This window comes from Fusarium poae (assembly GCF_019609905.1).
Source record: "Fusarium poae strain DAOMC 252244 chromosome Unknown contig_2, whole genome shotgun sequence".
Classification (NCBI taxonomy): domain Eukaryota; kingdom Fungi; phylum Ascomycota; class Sordariomycetes; order Hypocreales; family Nectriaceae; genus Fusarium; species Fusarium poae.
The window spans coordinates 557,002-579,993 of record NW_025408660.1 but is presented as its reverse complement, the minus strand read 5'-3'; the positions used below and the strand labels follow the sequence as shown (position 1 = coordinate 579,993).

Here is a 22,992-nt window from a genome sequence, read left to right as displayed (position 1 = left end):
CGGTCGATTTGTTAGCCACACTGGGAATCACTAGGAAGAGTGTCATTGATGCTGCTAAGTGGTGTGGTCACGAAGTTCGCGTTGAGCATGTTCCTGTCGAGATGGCCTATGATGCCGATGAGATCTTCATGTGTACTACTGCTAAAGGAATCATGCCTATCACCACTATGGATGGAAAACCAGTCAAGGACGGAAAGGTCGGGCCTGTCACAAAGGCCATATGGGATCGGTACTGGGCGATGCACTGGGAGGATGAGTTCAGCTTCAAGATCGACTACCAGAAAGTGAAGCTGTAGTAGGATGGGACCAACGCTGTATAATTTCTATACTCTTTACTTACGACTCCGGGTATGATGGTATGAATACTTAGTTTCACCCATATCAGACCGCTTCTTTTGCCTTTTCGCGGATGTTTTCGTCAATAACAATGTTGCTAATACTACCACAGACTCGGATAGTCATGTATAGGTCCCCGAAGCGGGAAAACCTGTCCGCGGTATGTAGATCTGTGGGATTTTAACTGTAAGGCCAACTATCCCTGTAAACAACATCCATGTTTCCTCCGCGGACAATCCGCGTTTCTTGAACAGATTCAATGCCAGAGTCGATCTGCCTGTATTCCTAAAACTACCCGTTGGCTCGAGCCAACGGGTAGTATGCCGATCTGAGCCATCATGATTGGACTGACTATGGGCAATACTGTAACATAGACTCATGACGTGGCCCAAAAACACTGGCCATGCTGGAAAACTTAATCTGATTGCGTGACTGGTTCTCTCATTCATCTTCCATAAAGACTTCGGAAAGCTCACTATTATCCTTATTAAATACAGAATAACTTGCTCCATATTTGTCTTTGCAGAATTCATATTGTATCAACCACTGCCTCATTTTTCGCCACATCGCCGCGCAATTCCACAGCCACGTAACAGCGAAGGCATCATCATCATCAAAATGGCAGACAGCTTCGCACAAATCCCTTCTGGCGCTCTCATCCAGCCAAAGCTTTTCAAAGTCTCAATCGATGATGAAAAGGTTGATGAGCTCAAGCTGCTTATCAAGCTTAGCAAAATCGCACCGCCTACCTATGAGTCTACGCAGAAGGAGAAGAATTTTGGCATCACTCACCAATGGCTTACAGATGCTAAAGCTGCTTGGATGAAATTTGACTGGTATGTTGATGAGAAATAGATGGTGTGCCTTACTTGGAACTCAACCTTGTAGCTGACTATTTTCATACAGGCGAGCTGCCGAAAAGCATATCAATTCATACAACCACTGGATAGTGCCTGTCCAACATACAAAAGGCGTCTTTGATGTTCATTTCACTGGTCTCTTCTCAAAGAAGTTCGACGCTGTCCCTTTGGTGATGGTTCACGGCTGGCCAGGTAGTTTCCTAGAGTTTCTACAGATCTTGTCGATTCTAAAGAATCGCTACACTCCCGAAACGCTGCCGTACCATGTTATTATTCCATCCTTGGCGGGGTTCGCCTTTTCCAGTAAACCACCGATGGACAGAGACTTTGGCATTGAAGACTCTACACGCCTGATCAATACGCTCATGGTCCAGCTGGGCTTTGGAAGTGGTTATGTCGCCCAGGGTGGTGATCTCGGGAGCGTAGTATCTCGCCAGCTCGCAACAGACTATGAAGAGTGCAAAGGTATGTAACAACATACGTCATAGTTGTAAGTCAAGCTAACTGTGTATACTCAGCCATTCATATTAACCTTTGCATGATTTCTGAACCAGTCGATGATGTCACCGGCGAGGTCACAGAAGCCGAAAAGGAAGGCCTTATACGTGGCGAAGAATTCATGACGCGAGGCTCAGCATACGCCATAACCCATGCCACCAAGCCAAGCACAATCGGTCTCGTCCTTTCATCCTCGCCCTTGGCACTTTTGACCTGGATCGGCGAGAAATTTCGCGACTGGACAGACGAAGAGCCTCCTATGGACGAGATTCTAACCTCTGTCTAACTATATTGGCTCACTGACACGTTTCCAACATCAATCTATGCGTACCGCCAAATGTCTAGATTTGGTAACGCCCCTGCCAGACCGGAACCAAAGATTACGAAGCCGTTTGGCTACAGTTGGCTTCCACAAGAAGTTGCTCCCAAGCCGGTCGCCTGGGCCGCGACGCTAGGAAACCTAGTATATCACAAAAGGCATGAGCGTGGTGGCCATTTTGCTGCTCTAGAGAGACCAGAGGAATTATTAGAGGATGTAGACGAATTTGTGAAGCAGATTTCTGCTGATGGAAGTCTAAAGATTTGAGGTTGTGGTTAACATTGTTAGCAGGAACTTCCAAACAATATATCAGTATCCTCGCGCGCAAATCACTTTATCTGTAGGTCTTTAACAGTAGCACAAAACTCAGCTGTCATTCAAGATGACGTTGCTCCACGAAGAGTTGGTTTCAGTTCACTTCTGATCTCATCTAGATATCTAAGTAGGATATATAATGATAGAGTCCTTACGTATTCGAAGTTGATAACATATAGAACATGATTGCCACGAGATAACTTCTGTTTTCACGGCTTACCCTATGGCTCAGACCATGCGTAGGCTTATGGGCATCCAGTTAGTCCAGCTGGTTCAATCCACGTGATCAAGCACCATCTTACATCGATGCTTCGAAAGAGTGATCAAGTCCGTCCTGTAACGGCATAGGAGTTCAAGGACCCTGCAGTCTATGAGATGGGTCTTCGTATGATCCAACGCCTTCAAGTAATAGCATTGTCACTGGAAGGGCTTGGAATGGTAACTATGCAAGACTGACTTCACTCATGTCCAGTCGTATGAAACATGGAGGGCTTTCGAGACCTTGTACAGGCAGGGTGGGGAATCTATCTACCAATGTAGACGAAATGTGGATGTAGATAGATGCAGATCTACGTCTATCTATCTACCAGGGGGCCATGTGGGTCATCTAATGAATGAATGAATTTATTCCGCCCGGGAGGATACGCCTCATAGGGCCCACAACATTAAGTCTCGTTAGTTACATTCTTTTCCGACTTCTAGCCCTATAACCCTCAAACGTCACAATCCCTACTCCTCGCCACATTTCCCAGCCTCGCTTGTCCCTGCGACAGGCCTGCTTGAAGGCCAAATTCTCCAAGTGTTCAGCGTCCCATCTTCAGCGGCTGTCAGGCTTTCTATCCATACTCCATACTCCATACGGCGCCTTATGGAATATGGAATATGGAATGCAACCCATATGGAACTTAATCCATACATATGGAAACTAAGAAATGACGTCATTTACATTATCAACTAAACCGAATCTGGGTTTGAGCTCTGCCAGCCAGCCGAATCATCTAGCCCCTCTACGTTGTTATCCTCAATACCTTCCGCTTCAAGTAAATCTGCCGGGTAACCTTGTGTTATCCCGCTTTTGATCCAACTCTTCATGCATTCACCCCTTTCAATTGTACGACTACCCAATTGGCACCGGTCCCATGAAATTGTGCGTCTCGCCCCGGAGAAGACGCGCTCCGGCTCGGCAGATATGGCTGGTATCGAGAGGATATCAACAGCCATTCGAGAGAGACGAGGGTATGTCTGTTGTTGTTCTTCTCTGAGCCACCAAGAAAGTGGAGAGCAGTCAATGACAATGGGCGGTTGCGTCGTGAAAGCATCGTACTCGTCCAGCTCACTCATAGATGGGCTAACAACGTCAAGCTCCCGAGCGAGTAGGTCATACTCATCAAGGCGCTGTATTTCGTCTCTCAGCTGTGGTGTCGTGGTGGGGAGCGGGAGCTCGTGGTAGTAGTCTTTCCAATGCTTTCGCACGCCGTCAAGAACTGGTTTATGCCAGGACTTTGGCCAGTTCTTCTTTATATGGGCTACACGTCGTGACGGATGAAGTATTACTGCCGCACCGTACGCAGGGCTCTCATCTGTAAGCTGATAATACTTATCGAATACAGCCCAAGAAGCTGCAATGCAGCTCCGTAGTGTGGCGTTGCCAGAGTGTTTCTGGAATGCTTGTGTATAATGTTTGCGAAGAACATCCATTGTAAAAAGTGAACGGTCTAGAGTGGCGTATCGACCCTCTATAAGCTGAGTGATCTTCCAGAACGGTTGAAGGAATGCACGCGTCTTCCCTAGAGCACTCCACTCATCAGGCGTGAGGTAGTCGTCTCGCAAATCCCCGTAATACTTCTTCTGGTACCACTCAACATAGCTCTGAAGATTGAGAGTGGTGTCCAGCAGGAGAAACCATGAGTTCCACCGTGTATCGTTGTCGAGCCCCAGCGATCTTCGAGCGCGCTTCTTGAATTCATTCCATCGATAGTCGTTTTCGCGCATGTGAATCGATATGTTGTGCACCTTTCCAAGAGGCCCAAGCCGCCGCCATCCTTGCGCCCTTTGTGGTTTGATCCTTTCAGAAAAATCAGTGCCAAAAGCCGATTCATCAGTGTCTTCGATATGCTCCAAAGCCGCTCGAGCAGCCTCTTTTGAGTCTATGAAAAGGAAAGCCTGAACTGCCAGGTTCACTATATGGCCGTGGCATCGGATTCTACGGGTCTTGGCTTCCCAGTCGACGCCCTTCTCCTGGAGATAATTGGCGAGTAAGTGGCATAATTTGTCGTTTGATCCGTGGTTATCACCAGTGTAGAATCCCACCTTATTCCAGATATTATAATCCTCGAGCACGTGCTGAAGAAGCTTCCATTGTTCGGCACCGCCGTGACTACCCGGCCCGTCAAGACCTGGCAACTCCGACAAAGCTAATAGTGCCTGCAGCGCTTCCTTTGCATCCTGATCTACAAATTTGACGCATATCCCAAGGAAAGCTTTGTGATTTGGAGCAGACCGCACGTCAGCAGAGAGATGAAGTTTCCATGGTGTAGACTGCAATTTTCTTCGCAACATGTCTTTGTGTACACGAAAGGAATTGGAGACAAGCTTCTGTATGGAGCCGTAAGAAAGGCTGATGAGGTCATCTGCCGCAGGATTGACTGCAGAAATGAGCGCATGAAGCTCTGGCCAAGAACTGCAGTTGTAAGAGAGATTACGGACAGTCACGAGCTGAATAAGTGCCTCCAACGCTGCTTTGTGATTGATGGCATGTCTCAGAGTTTCTTCTCGTTTTGCCAGTTGCTTTGCAGCATGCATATCGCCGGCCTTGGCGAAAGCATCCTGAATCAGACGGTCACGCCGTTTTTTAATCGGATGTTCATGGGCTTCCAGCTCAATGCCGTGTATCTTGAGCAGATGATTCCGAAAGGTCGTTGAAACGGTCGTGGAGTAAGTCAGACTTACACAATGCATGCAGTAGTAAATCTTCTCATTTTTGCGACCGCAACGAGATGGCTCCGAATTGAGGGGCTCACGGGCGTAAGCCCAAGTATTTGCGGTCGTTTTACGCTTTCGATGAACGGGATTACTACAGGGATCAAATTTTTCCGCCGTATTGCCATACTTATGGAATACGACATCCCCGTATGGAATATGGATTAACGCGTATGGATTATTCCATATGGATTAATTAATCCATACGCGTATGCAGTGTGGGAAATAGGCGGTCCATAGTGGGCTGTTGGACTGGACCGCCTATTCAGTCCAGTCCAGTCCGGAAAAATTGCTGGACCAGGTGGTCCAGTCCAGGGTCATTGGACCGCCTGGACCGCCCATTTAAGGCCCATATTGTTAGGTGAGTAAATAGTGCAATCTGATTGGTTGAGCTTGGTGGAAACTATGATTATTTGACCGGCCTACATACCTTCGAAATCTATAAAGCAGATATTGCAGAGTAAAAAGTTGGCCGTACGGCAGGCTGGCTGCGCAGGCGGCTGCTGAAGCATAACTAGGCACAACAACACCGAAACTTGATCGCCATACCAAATTTTGGCCCGACCTTGGCACCAGTCCAGTTAAGGCAGGCGGTTCAGTCCAAGCCCTTTGGACTGCTGGGCGGTCCAGTCCAGTGCTTCCTGTTACATAGGCGGTCCAGTCCATGGTGTCTGGACTGGACTGAACCGCCTATTTCTCACACTGTGCGTATGGATAGAAAGCCTGCCCAACCCGAAGTCATCCCCCTCGTGTACACCAACACTCAGCTACCCAGTACCCACCCAACTACCTAATGTATCTGCGCCCATCGAGAGCCTCTGAGAAGTCAACGTCAGCTTCGCTAGGCTGAATTGTCTCTCACAATCGCTCGCCATCGCTGGAATAGCAAAGACATCCAGGGCAAAGCTGCTCAGTGAAGGAAACGAAGCCCTGTGGTCTCTCCACCATTGGATAGCATCCTGCGTATCCTGTGGCTCGAGACGGAGGTACCTTTCGAGCTCGCCGACACTGCCACCCGTCGCAAACGCTTTCTTTGTCTTGCTATTAATCCACTGAGTGTACTGATCATCCTCTTGACCCATCGTCCTTGGCGCTGCGTCGTACTTCGTTGTTTCCTCGCACAGTCCCTGGTTCGCGTCGTACCAACGGGTGAAGTAATCCTTGATTCCAGCCTTGGCATCACGAACCCAAGCGAGTTGCTTCTCAGACACCCAAGTCGCCTCTAACCAGCTGATCCCGAACCTCGGGTGAAGAATGATTGCTGCCGCAAACAAGGGAGATTCTCCGAGCTTGTCATAATACTCATTCAGCTTCTTCCACCCGTTGTTGATTGATGCCCGAATGTAGGCTCGATGGTCCGCTGGTAATGTGCTCTTTTGCGACGTCTCGGACGCTGATCGTTTCTCCGCCGTAGAATAATCAGCCCGAGAATGCAACGGTAAGGCAGATTCTACGAATCTCGGAGGTTGACTCCGCTGTGGTAGCGCGTAAACCTCATCCTCCTCAAAGCGGGCAGGGAGACGGCGAACGCGGCTTGGCCGACCGTTGGACTCTCGGAAATTTGCTGACGCCGTTGCAATCCGCTCCGCAGCATCCACTTGAGTTTCTCCCATCGTCTCCTCCGTAACCTCACTATAGAAGACCTTCCAGTCCTCAAAATGCTCCAACAGATATTCCATTCCTTAGGAAGGTCCCGTGCGACCTAATCCAGCTCTTCCTGCCCTTTGCACCTTTTCGAGCTAACAAATCCTCCTGGACGAAGCGACAGTTCTTCCAGGTAATCTTGGGCAGATTCTCAATGGTTGGGTTGGGAGGTAAAGCTCCAACGGCTGCTTCTTCCAACTGCTTGGCAACCGTTTTAGGCTAAGACAGTCGTGAGAAGACGGAAGAAGGAGGTGTAGGGCAAGGTGTCAATCTTGTTGGCGGAAAGCCAGCTGGCGACGGGGAGAGTGGCGGGTTCGACATCCTACTGGTGAAATGGAATAAAAACCACGTGTAGAAGGGATTATTTCGATGGCGCGACATGGTTGGAAAACGCGTTCCACATTGCATACGCGCGGTGGGGTCATGCGTTAGATCACGATAGCAGATACTTAGCTTTGCCGCTAATTCCCCCGCTATTTGAGAGTAGACTTCCATCTGCGACTATCTAGTGTAGGGTAGTGGCTCGGGAAGATGTGGATTTTCCCTCGAGATTAGACGATCACATAATGCATATGTAATATGTCAATTATTTCAACTTTAGAAATGTGTGATTTGATTTGATTGAAAGGAAGAATTCGACGGTTTGATTGATTTGATTGGGGTGATTGATTGATTGAGTTGACATATGATGAGCGCTGCCCCTCTCTGCCCAGGCGGGGTCGTCTCTGGAAGGATATCCATTTCCATCCTCAGACCAGAAGTGAGTTTATTGTATATCTACCTGGCACAGCGACTTAGCATTGTTCCTGGAGCCAACTCCAAGCACGTGACATTACTCCAATTTTGTTATATGATAAACACCTCTGTCCATCCGAGGCCAGCTCTACCCTCACAGCCGATTTACTTTGTACACTCCTATTTCACACTTCTTCCAAGTCCTGATTGTACGGTCACATGGTGCCCCTCCTTTTATGTTCCATGAACAAACATAGTTATCTTCTTACAAATCTTCTACAGCCTTATCTTAACATGATACCAAATTTAAATGTTGTCCCCATTATGGATCATTTTCGAAGTCCCGGTCTTGATCGGCAATGACCCTCTCAATTCGTCTTGCATCTGGACGCAGGACTCTGTACATCCTCGAAACCACAGGAATGGGTATTAAAAGATCGTTCTCTCCAGCACCTCTGACGGCGCACGCTTTGATAAATTGCAGTTGGCGACCTGCCATCTGCCAAACGAACCAAGTGCGTTGATGGTGCCTCTTAAAAGTGAGACTGGCTTTGAGAAGGTCCCACTGCCCCAAGCCTTTCGAACGCCGTATTCCATTGTTGAATAAGGATGTCATGATAGCGGCGACAGGCGAGTTACATCGAACATTGAGTGAAATGTTTCTCCACCGCTCGTAAACGGGTATGGCCTTGGTGAGATAATCTTCTTTGCCAGACATCATGTCCCCCCAATACGACAAACATTCATCTATGTTTGTGATGAGACTTGACCGGAAATCTTTCAACCATAGGGAAGATGGTTCGAATTGTGATGTGATCTGCTCTGCCTCTTTCTCAAAGTCATTCCAATAGCTGACGAGGTCCATATCAAACGTGGTAAGCACAGGTTTATCAGGACCAATGCCAGAACTAAGGCGGTAAGTGGAAAACTTCTTTAGTCCGTTCTGTATCCGCTCGTGCATGGAATGCTTGAGAATGTCGATAATCTGGTTGGAGGTAGCTAAAGCTACAAGGTCACCGCTTTTATAGGCTGGGGCTTTCAGGAACATCTTGCCACCACACATATCCTTCCTGATACGATACCAAACATTGTCGTCAAATTCGAACCCGCTCTTCTCTTGATCCACAAGCTCACTCAAAAGCATGCTTAGTCTGACGGTGGTCTCATTTCTGATACTTCTCTCGTCGTATGCTAGGCTTTCCTTATAGCTAGTGCAAATGCCCATGAATGAGGGGCTGAGGCGAAAGCTGAAGGCTTCTTCCAAAAGTGCGTCTAAGTAATGAGGCTTGCCGTATCGAGACGCCAGGATTCCTGCATTCTGAATGTTGGGCCGGAAGTACTCTTCGAAGGAGACCTTGGAGGCCATGTCGACACTCTCAAAATTGTTTACTATGTCCGGATCCCAGCAAACCCAGGCCTTGTCTCCGTCATAGTCTCCTCCCGATAGCTTAGAAGCTAGTGATTCATCACCTAGAGAGGAAAATATAATGACGTTTTTGAACTGTCGTAGTTCTGGCTTGAAAACAGCCTTTACCTTCTGAATATCACTAGGAAGATGTGCTGGGGAGCGAGCAACGAGCACATCAAGTCCGCCAAGATCATCAAGACTCTGTTTTCCATCATCAAACGCCGGTGAAAAACACAGCTGGACTTCACCTGGTGCAAGGACCCCCAAGAAGTCGATAGTCATCAAGGCGGAGGTTGACTGGGCAATTTCGATATGAAGCTTGGCTTCCATCTGTCGCCAACGGCTCATTTGATGTCTGAACATTATTTCATTTAGAAACTCAAGTCTCCTTGGCTCGAAACCGCCATCAGCAAGGAAGCTCATTATCCCGGACCAGTCTCTCGGCAAACCCCCAATGAACCAAGACATACCATCGTGGCTATCCCCAAACGTGGTGTAGGAAGTGTCACGGATCCATTTTCGAAAGAGTTCAGGCGTCTCCATGGCTGCTTTGGCATGGTCCAGATCCTTCCGCAGGTGCTGATCTATGCGCTCGTCAATGGTTCTGCGCATGAGTTCTCGATCAATCGCTCGCTCTTCCAAGATTGGGATGAATTGAAGATTCAAAGTGGCTGGCCCGCCGTAAGAAGAAACGGAAACTATTTCCAAGGTTCGGTGGGCGGGATCAGACCAATTGCAATCCCATTTTATTTGGGAGGGATATATCTCGATCCACCGCTTGTCTGAAGAGAAGGGAGTTGAATCCAACATCCATAACCCTTTGGCACCACCAATTCTAGCTTGAATGGCTACGGGTAGAAAGTCTAGGCCCATAATGTCTCGCACCTCCCTCAAGAGCGAGTGAGAAATTCTGCCAATACCATCGTTCATAGGCTTGTGATTCGGAGATTCAATGTCTGTGGGTCGATGCCATATCGAGTCTTCCATAAGAAGAATAGTCGGGGTTGTCTTGCTGAGACCTACGAGTATATAATAAGTCAGCAAGACATCCAATCTGGAACAAACGAAGGGCTTTGTGATGATACCTAATGAAATTCGATGGAATAGTTTGATATAAGGTCGGTGCAGATTGGAATCGAGCTGCAACAGCCAGTCTAGTAGAGAAAACCTGTCGCATACGGGATTAACTGACATGACTGCTGATAAATTGTTGGAATGGCTGGTTGTTTTAGGGGCCATACAACTAAAGTTGAGACCTGCCCCTTGCTCTGCGAATAAAACAACGCGCTTGCCAGTCATCTTAGGTGTGGTCAAACCAGCCTTTTCTTTTTTTGGTTTCATGTCCTCAATGAAAAATGCCGCCCATTTATAATGCAAAAAGAGGTGGTGCTTATGGACTAACCATCTCGCGAGTGCCCTTTTCTTATCCTTGTCCTGAAGGGTTGACTTACATCCATCGCCGAATAGCAGCTTAAGTTCCATAAATCGATTGAAACCAAATTTCCGATGAAGTCTGGAGCTTTTTTGAGACACGGGTATTTCAAGCTCGAACTTTGGCTTTTTGTTTATGTTGTCAAAACGTAGCCTAGCTTTGTACCCCACAGCTCTTCCAGTGCTGAAATCGTCTTCGTGGCCCTGGACCCATACTTCTCTACCACACTTTGCTGGGAAAGTTTTTCCATGGAAATTCTTGTGCCGTTCCACGTCCTCCCAGAAGATGTCTTGATCTTTCCATGCCGGACGATACTCTATCAAGACATCCTCCAGGTCCACAGAGCAGTGGCATGCGATGCGGTGTACTTCCCACTTGGCTATCATAGGTGCGTTCTTAATTCCTGCAGGGCATTTCGCTTGCTCATGATTAGTATACGTATATAACACAGCTGAATAATAAAAGAAAGACGTACGCCATACAAAGTCAAATGGTTCTATTAATCCATTGCCATTTGACGTCTTGAACCCTTGGTCTGCAGGGTGATGAGCTCTTATGTTGCGGCTTGGCATAGATGAAGACTCAATGAACTGGTCGTGTCTCTGATCCGCTATAGCGCTCTGTATTTCCGACTGATTGTGCTCTATAAAAAGCTCATCCATTGCATCTATAATTGAAGGTGATGGAGAGATGCTTTCATCGAAGCTACTGCGAAGGGCTGACTCGTTAGAGGATCTATAATATCGACTGCCAACGTGGGGAGTGGATGGTATAAAGCGAAGCATTGACCCATAGTCCTCGTAACAGGGTATGTTATCAAGCTTGGGTTGCTCCCTGTATGAGTTTGAAGAAGACATCCTCTCGCGAATAGCAACTTCATCCATATCGGCCGTTACTTGTATCTGTTCCTGGCGTAGTACGTCCTTCTGGATGAATTTTCAGAATGGAAACAGATCGCTCCTTTTGTGTCGATATTATTACGATAAAATCGCACTATAGTATCCAAAGATCAAACGCGATAGCGAGGAAGATTTTCTTTTCACTCCACAGGGACTGTTGTACCCCTCTCGCTCCAGAAATTATTATGTTGCGTGTTTAGTGAGTGGTGGGCCTCCTGCAGCATAATCATATGACTTTTTGCGCCACTATCCTTCAAACAACCCTTACTCACACATCTGACACAACGCAAGTGGTCGAGCGTTGATTACATACTCCATGCTCTTTTTCAGCTCACTGCAGACGTGACGCAAATGGAAGCGGGGTCATTACATATAACAATTGAACTCTGGAAGAATGGGCGTGGCTGAAGGATGACTTCCACTGAAATGCTTTTTTATCTTCTGTTGCTGGCAACTTATCCCCAAAATCGTGTAAGCCAGAAAATAGCACCACAGCGACAATTGAGTCCGTGGTTTGATCGCTACTTCGGCCACATCATCCGGAGTCATGCTGTCCGCATCCAATACCACTCCAAAGTTATGTCGCGAACAACAAGATCTTTTCGACCGAATTATAGGTGAGGAAAATATCTTCTTTACGGGCTCAGCAGGCTGTGGCAAGTCTACGGTTTTGAAAGCGGCTGTTGAAGAGCTAAGAGCCCGAGGCAAAAAGGTTGACATCATAGCTCCAACTGGTCGAGCTGCGATTCAGGTCAAAGGCATGTCAACTTGGACTTATATGGGGTGGACACCGGATTGTCACAAGTATTCTTTGCGAAAGTTGAAACGCATGGCATTTCGCACCGTTGTCGCGAGCCGTCTGAAAGCTGCCAGAGCTCTCGTTATCGATGAGATTAGCATGGTTGAGAACCATCATTTGGAACGCATAAATGCCTGTATGAAGGAAGTTCGATGCTGGGATCCTGACCTTCAAGCCCCAGCCAATGGCGCTCCCGCTTTTGGAGGTGTCCAACTGGTTGTGACAGGAGACTTTTGTCAACTACCTCCGGTCAGACCATTCCGGTTCTGTCTCAACTGTGGACTGGAGACATCGTGAAAAAGGTGACTAGGCATGGGCGTAGGGAGCTGACCAAAACTACTTTCCATACACTATACCCAGTCTCAAGGTCATTTAGATACTATAAAAACTCTTTTTATCTTCATTCCTTCTCTCGTTGTGACGTTATCGCTCGTATTAGTTGTGAACCTCGTCGTCGCTTCGCCAGCCCATAGCCAATCAGAATTTCGTGGTCAAAACTAAACCCAATTCAATTTTCGTGGTCAAAACTAGTCCTTCCACGAGCTAGCGCACTGCATACCGCTATGCTATCAGAGATTGGACGCCACGCTCCGGAACTTGATGGTCCAGATATCTCGCATCTCCTTCCTCCGCCTACCCCTCCCCTAGAGCTATATTTACCAGGAGGGTCCCCTTTGGGGAGTGATGAAGTTCCAGGAGTACCGTTACTGGTTTCGGGACATTCGGAAGGTGATACAGAAAACCTACCTCTAATGGCTGCGGTCGACACTATGGAAACCTCACCACCCGCTGATGCAGACCATGAATATCGAATGAAACGTCTTGGACGTCAGCTGGTACAGCAGTTAGTTAAGTTTCAAGGATGTTGTACAGACTGTCACCGTTCAGCAAAGATCTAGCACGATTAGACCCAAAGGGCATATCGGCCTTGCTGCTTATCTGGAAAGCACTGCAGACGTTTGTCCTGAGGTTCTGAGCTCTACTCGTATTGCATTTCTAGAAGATGACCTTTCTGGAAAGATGAGTAGCTCAGACCGGCGACGGGTTTATTGTGGCCTCGGCTCTGGAGGTCAGGCGCCTCATATCTGCTTGAATGAGGACGAACGAATCACGCATGTTGCTGGGGTTAGCTTTGACGTGGAAAGCGTCACAGGGTTTCCCAGCAACCTTTCCATCGCCAAGCAAGGAATTCGCTGGTCTCCTACCCAGATGCCTGTTTCAGACCTGCAGTCGGATCTCCACCTCTGCCCGAGACACGCTGGCGATCCATTCCACGTCCACCGTCCACGTATCCACGGCGTGGAAATGGATGGTCCGTGCATCCATTTCCATCCATTCAATGGAGCTGGCCGTTACATAATCCATCCATCCACGCCAGGGTTCCGTGGAATGGATAGGTGGAAATGGAAGCAGGGGGATGGACTGGTAGGGGGTTCCCTAGCCTAGTCCCTAAAATACCCTGTAATTCAGGGTAGACCAACTTGGCCATGGTCGGTAGAGATCTCAAGTACCTATATACCAGGCATTTTCACATACAAATTAAGGTATTTTTAAACAGAACATAACAGCTATTGGGTCGTGGACATTTCGCGTCATGGTGCCGCGTTCGAGCATCTCCATGCAACTGCATTCTGTACCGCGTAGAATGGCTGAGAGCCCAATTATCAGCTCTATGGTGCTCGAGCCGCCAGACCAAGAGGATAAGAAGAACTCGTGGGACCTCTTCCCTTGGAAAGACTTCCCTGGCTACACGCAATCCCAACGCTGTGCGTCTACATCGTCGTGGATATGGCAATTCGGCTACGATATCGAGAAGAGCGATGACGATACAAAGCGGCGATGGGTTTGCAAGGTCTGTGTTGACAGTCGCAGGCCAAACCCTCATTCGGCGGCCTCGAGCGGTACGCAGAACGCGGAGATTCATCTCTGGAATGACCACAAGGTCTGTGACCCTTCCGGAAGACGGAAGCCGCCTAGCAAAGCAAAGGAGAAGACACCATCGAGGAATATCGCCGAGATGATGAAGTTGAATACCCGTGACGCGCGAGAGCAGCAGATCGCAAACCAGATCATTGGCCGTTTTGATCGGCTAGACTTCCAGCGTTTGGTAGTCTCGTGGATCATCAACAGCAACTCTTCTTTCCGACAAAGTGAAGATCCATACCTCCGCGCCGCTTTCGAATATCTTAATCCACTCGTGAAGACAACCGAAGCGCATATTACCCACAATACCGTCCGCAGGCGTATTCTTCAGGTGTACGAGGAAAACAAGGCTGAGATCAAGCGAGTATTAGCGACAGCTCCAGGCTTACTTCATATTGCGTTCGATGGTTGGAGGTCGAATAATCGCCACGCTTTGTATAGAACCTGTTGCTACTTTCTCAATACCCTTGGCCAGCCAGGAAAGCTTGTGCTTGGCCTTCCTGAACTTGTCGATCGCCATTCTGGTGACAATATCGCCACCCACGTGGTCGAGGTCCTTCGAAGCTACGGCATAACCCACAAGGTAGGATATTTCACACTCGATAACGCCAGCAATAACGACACTGCGATGGAAGAAATTGGGAAGGCGCTCGGTTTCGAGGGTAAAACTCGGCGATTGCGCTGCTTTGGCCATATCCTCAATCTCGCCGTTAAAGCACTTCTTTTTGGCCATAATTCCGAGGCCTTCGAGGACGATATCCAAGGGAACGAGGCCCTTGACGCGAAGTCCCACGAGCTATGGAGACGGAAAGGACCAGTTGGGAAACTTCATAACCTCATCTTCTGGATCCACCGCTCGGACTCGCTTACCAATCTACTCCGGTCTCTTCAGCTTACCGTGTACAGCAAGTCTGACGATCCGGTGGTTCGAGCGAAAAAACCTCTTGATGTTATCATTGATGTGGTTACCCGTTGGCTTTCCACTCTTTATATGATTCGGCGTGCCCTTCTCCTAAAGGACTTCCTCGAGGACCTTTGGTATGAGCAGAAGAGCGAGTGGGAGGGGTTGGTATTGAGGGGAAAGAAGTCAAGCAACGAGATGCCGCTCTGCCTCAGGGACGAGAACAAACTCGAGGAGAAGGACTGGGCTATTATCTCCTTATTTAACGAGGTCCTTCAACACTTCGAGCACGTCTTGATTACTCTCGAAGGCGACGGTCAGCAGCGCAAGCGGAAGGAAGGATACATTGGGGCATATGGGTGCCCGTGGGATACCCTGCTTGGCTATGAATATCTTCTTGGCAAAATGGAGGTATATAAGGCTGCTGCCCATCGATATCCCGATCCCGAGCACTTCAAGGTTAACATTAACCTCTGTTGGAAAAAGCTTGACAAGTACTACTCGCGGCTTGACGAGACGCCAGTTTATTATGCCGCCATTGCACTTCATCCAGCGTATCGTTGGGGATATTTCGAGGACGTGTGGGCAGACCGTCTAGACTGGATCCAAACTGCAAAGTCCCTTGTAGAAGAACTATACCGGTCTCACTACGAGCCGCGAATTATCTCTCGAGATCGAGAACGCGGCGAGCCGGTCACGAAGAAACGGCGCATATATCGGAATCCCTTTGACGAGTATCGTGAAGAATCTCGTCAGGCGCCGACTCTATTACAACCACCTTCATCGATGACTACCTTGTTACAAGCCGAGGACGCGGCTAGCAGTTCTACACATGCTGTTGGCGACGAATACAGCGATTGGTTCCGTGACGTCCACAAGTCCGACCAGAATATCCTAGATCCTATTAGCTATTGGTATGAGAGACGGGAAGAGTATCCACGTCTGTCACAGATGGCTCTCGATGTGCTCTCTGTCCTTCCTATGTCTGCCGATGTTGAGAGGCTCTTCTCAACGTGTGGTCGAATGGTTCGTGACGATCGTGCCAGGCTGGACGCTAGTACGATCGGGATGACACAGACGGTGAGGTCATGGCATTGCGGAGGCTATATTAAGAGCACTGAGAAGCTCCTTGAGGATATAAAGGTGCCAGGGACTGATGTGTTAGCTGAAATGAGCTTTGCGGAGGCCCGGGAGGCAACAGGTGGGAGGATCACGTGTACTGTCCCTTTATAGCGTCCACGCATTTCCATTTCCACGTCCATCCATTCCACAGGCCCACTCTTAGCGTCCATTTCCATCCATTCCATCTACGGTGGGCCTACATGGACGCCCATCCATTCTACAAGAGGCTGCGTGGATGGAAATGGAATGGACCGCCAGCCTGGCTTTTAGCTGTACCTCAACTCTTTCTGGCAAATGTACAGTACCAGTCTGGTTCTTACCACGTGATAGTAAGAAAAGAACAGCTCTGTAGTGCACTTCCGATAGGCGAATCTAAACAGCCATGTGAATTCCGTATAACCGATCAAGCGTAGGAATCCAAACAAAGCGAACTAGACAAGAAGCGGAAGGAGAATCCTCTACAACACAGCACCATAAAACTTGTAATAACACCTGAAGGAGGGCAGCCGTCTATAAAGGAAATAGCTACCTAGACATGAACCTGCATAATCGCACTCAATCTTCCTGTTCTTTAAGTAAAGCAATTGCTTCCGAGACATATCATCTTGTGTTAGTTTTGCAATCTCTCTCCTCAACATGCGTGCTGCATTCATCCTTTCCTTTCTCCTGGCTAGCGCTACCGCCTTGCCAACAGCATCAGTCGAACAGAGAGCCGTCGCTGCCCAAGATGTCAATCTACTGAAAGCCCGAAACCTTCTCAACCGTAATGATCTTGAGAATGGTGATTCCTCCAATTGTCCCACAGCCATTTTGATCTATGCACGTGGTAGTACAGAGCCTGGTAATCTTGTTCGTCACCACGCCATATACACCATATTTTCAAATCTAATCCAGTTAGGGAATCACGGTGGGGCCAATACTTGTAGAGGCCATGCAGCTTGCTATCTCTGATATTTGGATACAAGGTGTTGGTGGACCATACACGGCTGATCTTGCACCGAACTTCCTTCCCGAGGGGACCACCGATGCCTCCATCGATGAAGCTAAAAGACTTTTCCAAATAGCCTACGACAAGTGCCCAGATACGTCCGTCGTGACGGCTGGCTATAGGTACTGGCTCCCATCCATTTACTTTCGCTTTACTAATCCTGTGAATTAAATAGTCAAGGAACGGTTGTCGTAGGATATGCACTCAGCGAGCTCGAAGGCGCGGTCCAGAATCAAGTTGTTGGGGCCGCCTTGTTTGGATATACCAAGAACAAGCAGCTCGGGGGCCGTATCCCGAACTATCCTACGGACAAAACCAAGATTTTCTGCCTGCCTACTGATCTAGTTTGCGACGGGACGTTGTTTATACTTCCTGCCCATTTTCTATATGGCGCTGATGCAGCGGTTCCAGGTCCAGAATTTCTGGTTGGGCAGATTCAGAAGTAGAAGTGTTTGTGACAGGGTGTCGCACTGAGCATGCTTAAAGGGTTAAAGTGAATGTAATGAGCAGCAGAAAATGTGTTGATTGATTGTTGTCTTAAGTTGTCTCTTGTGCGGGGTATTCCATTCCGCAGAGTTAAAGTATACCTGTTGGCTCGAGCCGGGGGGGGCCAACTAAGCAAGCTTAGTTGGCCACAAAATCGCGTGACACCAACACAATCGTGTGACATCTGCGGGGGTGTGATTTTGGTGTGATTTTCAACAATTCTCATATTACGGTGGTTAAATCTCGTCGGAAAGGTCAGAAATTGCACAGAAGAGATAAATTGAGGCCTCTCGTGATATCAATTGACTACTGACTATTGTTACGATTAGGCTCTATAGGCAGCTGTAAGCACCACTGTAATCGCTAGCATAGTGATTATAGCCCGATCTTTTGCCCTGTGGCCTAACGGTTAGGTGCAACCGTTACACTCACCCTCCCCAGTCGCCGCTGGAGTTTCCGCTGAATTCTCCGCTGTCCGAGGATCCGCTGTAACTTAGACATAATGGAGGGATTTAAGGATTCCCCATGTGTCAGCACGGCGCCGAAAAGGGAGAAGCCACAGGGCAAAAGATCGGGCTATAATCACTATGCTAGCGATTACAGTGGTGCTTACAGCTGCCTATAGGGGCCGATCGTAACATGCTACTTGAGGTGTAAAGCAATCTCTATATGACCTTTGTTCCCAGGTGTCAGATATTAAGGTGTATTGTGTGTATTTCTTCATCCTCTCGCAATCGAAGGACTATTGAGACCTTATATCTTCGGCTGGTTCCTTCTAGGACTTGAGTCCTAGAAAGTCCTAGATGAAAGTCCTAACTTCGTCTGGTCAGGAACTGATCCTGAATTGCCCAAGGATCTGGGTTTGCTCCGTAAATTTGACGACCTTTGCTGCTACTTTGCGCTCGCTCAGCAGTGCCCGAAGATTTTGACGTCCTGGAAATTGTCCTAGTTCCAGATTTCGAAGTGCAGAGTACTTCCTGCACTGGAGCAAAATGTGAGCCACTGTCTGTCGCCCTTCTCTGCAGTCGCATCCCGGGTCCGTGAACCCTGGTACTCTTTGTCTGAAGAGGAAGTCATTCATCCCGATCTTCTCGGTGCGAAGTTGAGTGTATATGGCGCTCTGCCTCTTGGCGAAGTGCTTGTGTGGCTGTAGTACTCTCGGTGTTGGTTCTGGTGTGTGCCGGAAGGTTGCCCTACCCCTCGTTTCCTGATGCCATTGGGCTTGCCATCTCCTGTTGACAACTCTGCGCGGCCACATCTTCAGCGTGGCTTTCAATGAGCGTAATGTTGGAGGCTGCTGTGCCCTTGGACCTGGTGGTCCTCTCTGTCTCCGTCCTGTGGCTTCCTTGGCTGCTCGATCGGCAGCTTCGTTACCGTATATCCCATTGTGAGCTGGAACCCATCGAACCTCGACTGTTAAGCCTTGCGCATGCAGTGTCTGTATCCTCTGTGTGATGTCTTGGAGAAGGTAAGATCCTGATTTACCCTTTGGCCTCGCCACCGACCTGATGGCTGCTTGATTGTCTGTGTAGATCATGACTTTCGTTCTGACGTTACCTTGGTCTCGATCTTGTTGAGCGATCTGAAGAGCTAAGGAGATCCCCTGAAGCTCGCCGGCGTATACTGTCGATACAGTATCTTCACCCATATAGGCGCTCTTGGCTTGACTGATGGTGGTACATACTGCTGCTGACCCCACGTGATTGTTGATACGACTTCCATCCGTGTATATATGTATGGCGTCAGGTTCCTTTTCGATGCTGTGCTGGTGTCTTGACCGTGCTTTCTCGGCATTTTCCTCGACGAACGTCTTCGGGCCTATCCACCATGGGGCGACGACGTACGGGGTAATTACCTCCAGTTCCTTGAGACTGAATCCTTGTTCTTCTTGTATGGCCTTCTGTATCGCTCTGCGTGGGCTCATTCTGATGTTCCGCTCTCGTATGCGGTTTGCGCGGCGTTGTTGTTCCTGTTCCCCAAAGGTTTCTGTCCCGAGGGTGATTCTTCCTAGACACTCGACGTTGTGCCTCCAGATCTGGTGCTCAACGGGAAGGAGATAGGTCTCAATATCCAGGGCTGGAATTGATGTGGCTTTGAAGGCACCAGAAATTACCCTGGCCGCTCGCGCCTGTAGACGTTGTAATTGCTCCAATGTCTTGTGGGCGTACGGCGTGTTCCGTGTTTTCCAGTTGGCGTTCGACCATGCGGAGCACGCATACATGATCTGTGGCAGCACAGCACCCCGATAGATGTTTCTCATGTCTTGGAACGTAAGGCCCCAGGTTGAGCTTCCCAGGCTATGGAGAGCTGAGATCGTCCTTGTCGCCTTCCGCTGTACCTCACCTAAATGGGGTTTCCATCGCAGTGCCGAGTCCAGAATGAGCCCCAGATACTTGCAAGTCTGCTTTGCGGGGATCTCACCCCATGTTGTGTGTAGCGGATGCTGTGTGTCTATTCTTGTCTGTGCTCTAGTGAAGTGTATCAGCTGGAATTTACTAGGCGAAAAGACGGACGCGTGGGTTTTCGTCTATTGCTCTGCTCTTTGGAGTGCCCGTTGGAGCTTGTTGCATGTTTCTATCGTTGAGCCTCCCCATGTTAAGATAGCTACGTCGTCAATGAATCCAGTCGCAGTAGTTTCCTCTTCCAAGTCACATTTCTCGACAAGGTCTGCGTTGTAGAAGATGTAGAGAATGGGTGAGAGGGGCGAGCCTTGTACTGTGCCTGTTAAGACTTTGTGTCGTTCTGTCTTGAATCCATCGATCGAGATTCTAGTGTATCGGTCTTGAAGAAGGCTGGCGATCCACTTGACGCAGCATTCGCGGGACGCATGTTCTTGAGCGCAGTAGCCGCATCTCGTTGTTGCCTTGCACTGGGTTCCTAGGTGGCCGTATCTCTGACAGCTGAAGCATTGCCTCAATCGACACGACCTGTCATACAGTTCGCACTGAAAGACCTCCCCTTGCCAGATCAAGCCTTCATCAATGATCTTGTTAGCATCTTGTGGCTTTATGAACTCAATGATAACCGAGGATGCGCTCTTCGTCGCAGCTGTCCTCGTGAGCCATCCGATATACTTTATCCCGGCGTTTGGGATGAACGGCCTGTTTTCCTGCAGTATGTTGTCCCTTGTGTCTTCAAATCGTCCTACATCCATCGAGCTAGTGCGGATGCCGTGCACGAGTACGCCATATGTTGGGATACGAACAGAGGCTCCAATGCCGAGTCGGTGCTCCCAGTCCTCGGCGAACTGTCGGAGTATCTCCATGTCAGAAGTCGTAGCCGTTTTGATGCTGAGGTCACCGCTTTTCTGTTGGTTAGTTGATGCTGTCTTGATCTTCTCGATGTGCTCATTGCCGCTTTGTTCTATAGCACGGTCTACGTGTGCCTTCAGGCTGCGGGGGTTCATCGCCCGTAGGCTGGCTACGGTAAGTGGGTTCCGAACGTTTACTATGATCTCACGAAGTACTTGCGATGGCGGTGCCTTGAGTTGGTTCAGTGGATTGTGCATGCTTGTAGCTAGCCCATTTCCAGCCGCTACAGATGCGTAGGTTCGCAGTGTGCCCGATCGATTGTGCTGTTCTGTGTCTTTGGCCTCCCTCACCAGTCTCATGACTGTTCTGCCGATGTCGGCCGATTCTTTGGCCGCCGCCTTCGTTTCGTCTTGTTTTTCATGACTCTCACGTATTTTTTCCAGCGTCCGCTGGCTTGTGTTTGCCGCTTGTTTAAGTTCCATCTTGATTTCGTCTAGAGCCTGCATCGTGCTTTCCGCTGCGATCTTTGCTTCCGTTCTCGCCATCCGGAGCGCGTCGTGTACGGTGCTGACATCTGGGATGTTGTTTCAAAAATTCGTTCTCGCTGTTGTGAAAATCTTTTTTTAAGGATATAGGGTAGCAAGGCGTTTTAACAAAACGAGCCTCGAATCTAGAGAAGGCTGGGTCACATGACTATTTGAGACTCGAAGAAGCTTAGTGTAAATGTAGTCTCCTGAAAAGAGGGGAAACAAGACAACAGAACACAAAAAATCAATCAAACAATACCGGCCGACAGGTGCACCGCCGAAATATTTCGGATAAGCAGTCCTGGACACTGGCAGAACGTGCCTAGCTTCGGTCTAACTTGGCGTGGTCTTGACCGCTTTGTGTCCACTTTTAGCTTTGTCGTTAGCTCACATGACATTACAGCGAAGCACACCATGTGTACTGGATGCACCAATGCGTGAAGGTGGGTACGCAGACGAGAAAAAAGAAGGCAGAGAGAGGGAAGGCACAATTCAGAAGTGGCGGTAACAAAAAAAATAAAAAGGAAAGGAAAGGGAGATAGGGAAGAAGTGAAAGCTAGAAGAAGCTAGGCGGCCTAAACTTAGCTTAGCTTGCGAGGTTATTTCTTGACCTTGTTTTGCGCGACGCTAGAGCCGGGGGGAGTCAGTAAGGATACAGTTAGCGCAGACCCCACCATGATTGTGATTGTCCTCAAATGTAGATCGCAACTACTCTAGTAGTCTCTTTTCTGGCCCTTAATGCGGCAGTTAATCGTCGTAGAGGCGTTGGCAGACCACATGGCTACGCAACACAAGCAGCTTCGCCAACTCTTCCGAGCATCGCAAATATGTTGATGGAGTACCATAATACTTACGGCTGATACGACGGGCTTTTAGCTGTTACGTAATTGTAATGATGGCACTGATGGAGCGTTTTCTTGCAAATATTGAACCCGTGGAAGACCCCTGTCACATCAACTCGGATTTCCTAATTGGACAATTCGGGAACCCGTCGCCGACACTTTCTATTGCCTTACTCCTAGCGCTCCTCCAGGCCATCCCTTCCAGACGCGGAAGATTCTCCGCTCCTCATCACCTTGTCGGTGCCGAAGTAGAAGGCTGGCGGACTTTGGGGTCTGGATTCAGAGAACGCCGAGGGACCTCGGTATGCCCCTCGTTATTGGTCGGCAGTTCAGGGTCAAGAGGTAAGTCTGCCATCTCGAAGTTGAAGGTTCACAGACCGTATGACATTTGGGTTCAGGCGTTATAACGCGTCGCGACGTTAACGAAATATATCAGGGTACTCATCCCCATGACTAGCGTCCACGTCAATCCACATATCAATCCACGAGCCCCCAACCGTGGGTGGATTGGTTACCTAACAACATATCTCGTAGACTAACGTTGACGTGGATTGAAGTCAACATATTGATCAATACCGTGGAAGTCGTGGATTGATTCCCTACTCCCTACCCGCCTGTGGTTATGCTAAATTGTTAAAATAGCATCGGTCGGGTTAGAATGGAATGAATTTATTCCGCCCGGGAGGATACGCCTCATAGGGCCCACAACGTTGAATGTCGGGTCGGGT

General features: G+C 48.7%; 5 protein-coding genes across 5 annotated transcripts; 4 read left to right on the top strand and 1 right to left on the bottom strand.

Annotated features, from left to right (window-relative positions):
* Window positions 1-954: 954 nt before the first annotated feature.
* On the top strand, window positions 955-1,980 carry FPOAC1_013440 (uncharacterized protein; the record flags this gene model as incomplete). Its single annotated transcript, XM_044857781.1, has 3 exons — window positions 955-1,172; window positions 1,243-1,661; window positions 1,715-1,980. The coding sequence occupies 3 exons, from the start codon at window positions 955-957 to the stop codon at window positions 1,978-1,980; spliced, it is 903 nt and encodes a 300-aa protein (XP_044701163.1).
* Window positions 1,981-8,008: 6,028 nt separating this feature from the next.
* Window positions 8,009-11,098, bottom strand: FPOAC1_013439 (uncharacterized protein; the record flags this gene model as incomplete). Its single annotated transcript, XM_044857780.1, has 3 exons — window positions 8,009-10,113; window positions 10,180-10,944; window positions 11,002-11,098. The coding sequence occupies 3 exons, from the start codon at window positions 11,096-11,098 to the stop codon at window positions 8,009-8,011; spliced, it is 2,967 nt and encodes a 988-aa protein (XP_044701162.1).
* An 874-nt stretch (window positions 11,099-11,972) lies between these two features.
* Window positions 11,973-12,521, top strand: FPOAC1_013438 (uncharacterized protein; the record flags this gene model as incomplete). The annotated part of the gene is made up of 1 exon (XM_044857779.1): window positions 11,973-12,521. One exon carries the CDS (start codon window positions 11,973-11,975, stop codon window positions 12,519-12,521), a length of 549 nt encoding a protein of 182 aa, XP_044701161.1.
* Window positions 12,522-16,806: 4,285 nt separating this feature from the next.
* On the top strand, window positions 16,807-17,604 carry FPOAC1_013437 (uncharacterized protein; the record flags this gene model as incomplete). Its single annotated transcript, XM_044857778.1, has 3 exons — window positions 16,807-17,019; window positions 17,069-17,280; window positions 17,334-17,604. 3 exons carry the CDS (start codon window positions 16,807-16,809, stop codon window positions 17,602-17,604), a joined length of 696 nt encoding a protein of 231 aa, XP_044701160.1.
* Window positions 17,605-22,314: 4,710 nt separating this feature from the next.
* Window positions 22,315-22,671, top strand: FPOAC1_013436 (uncharacterized protein; the record flags this gene model as incomplete). The annotated part of the gene is made up of 1 exon (XM_044857777.1): window positions 22,315-22,671. The coding sequence occupies one exon, from the start codon at window positions 22,315-22,317 to the stop codon at window positions 22,669-22,671; it is 357 nt and encodes a 118-aa protein (XP_044701159.1).
* Window positions 22,672-22,992: the final 321 nt, after the last annotated feature.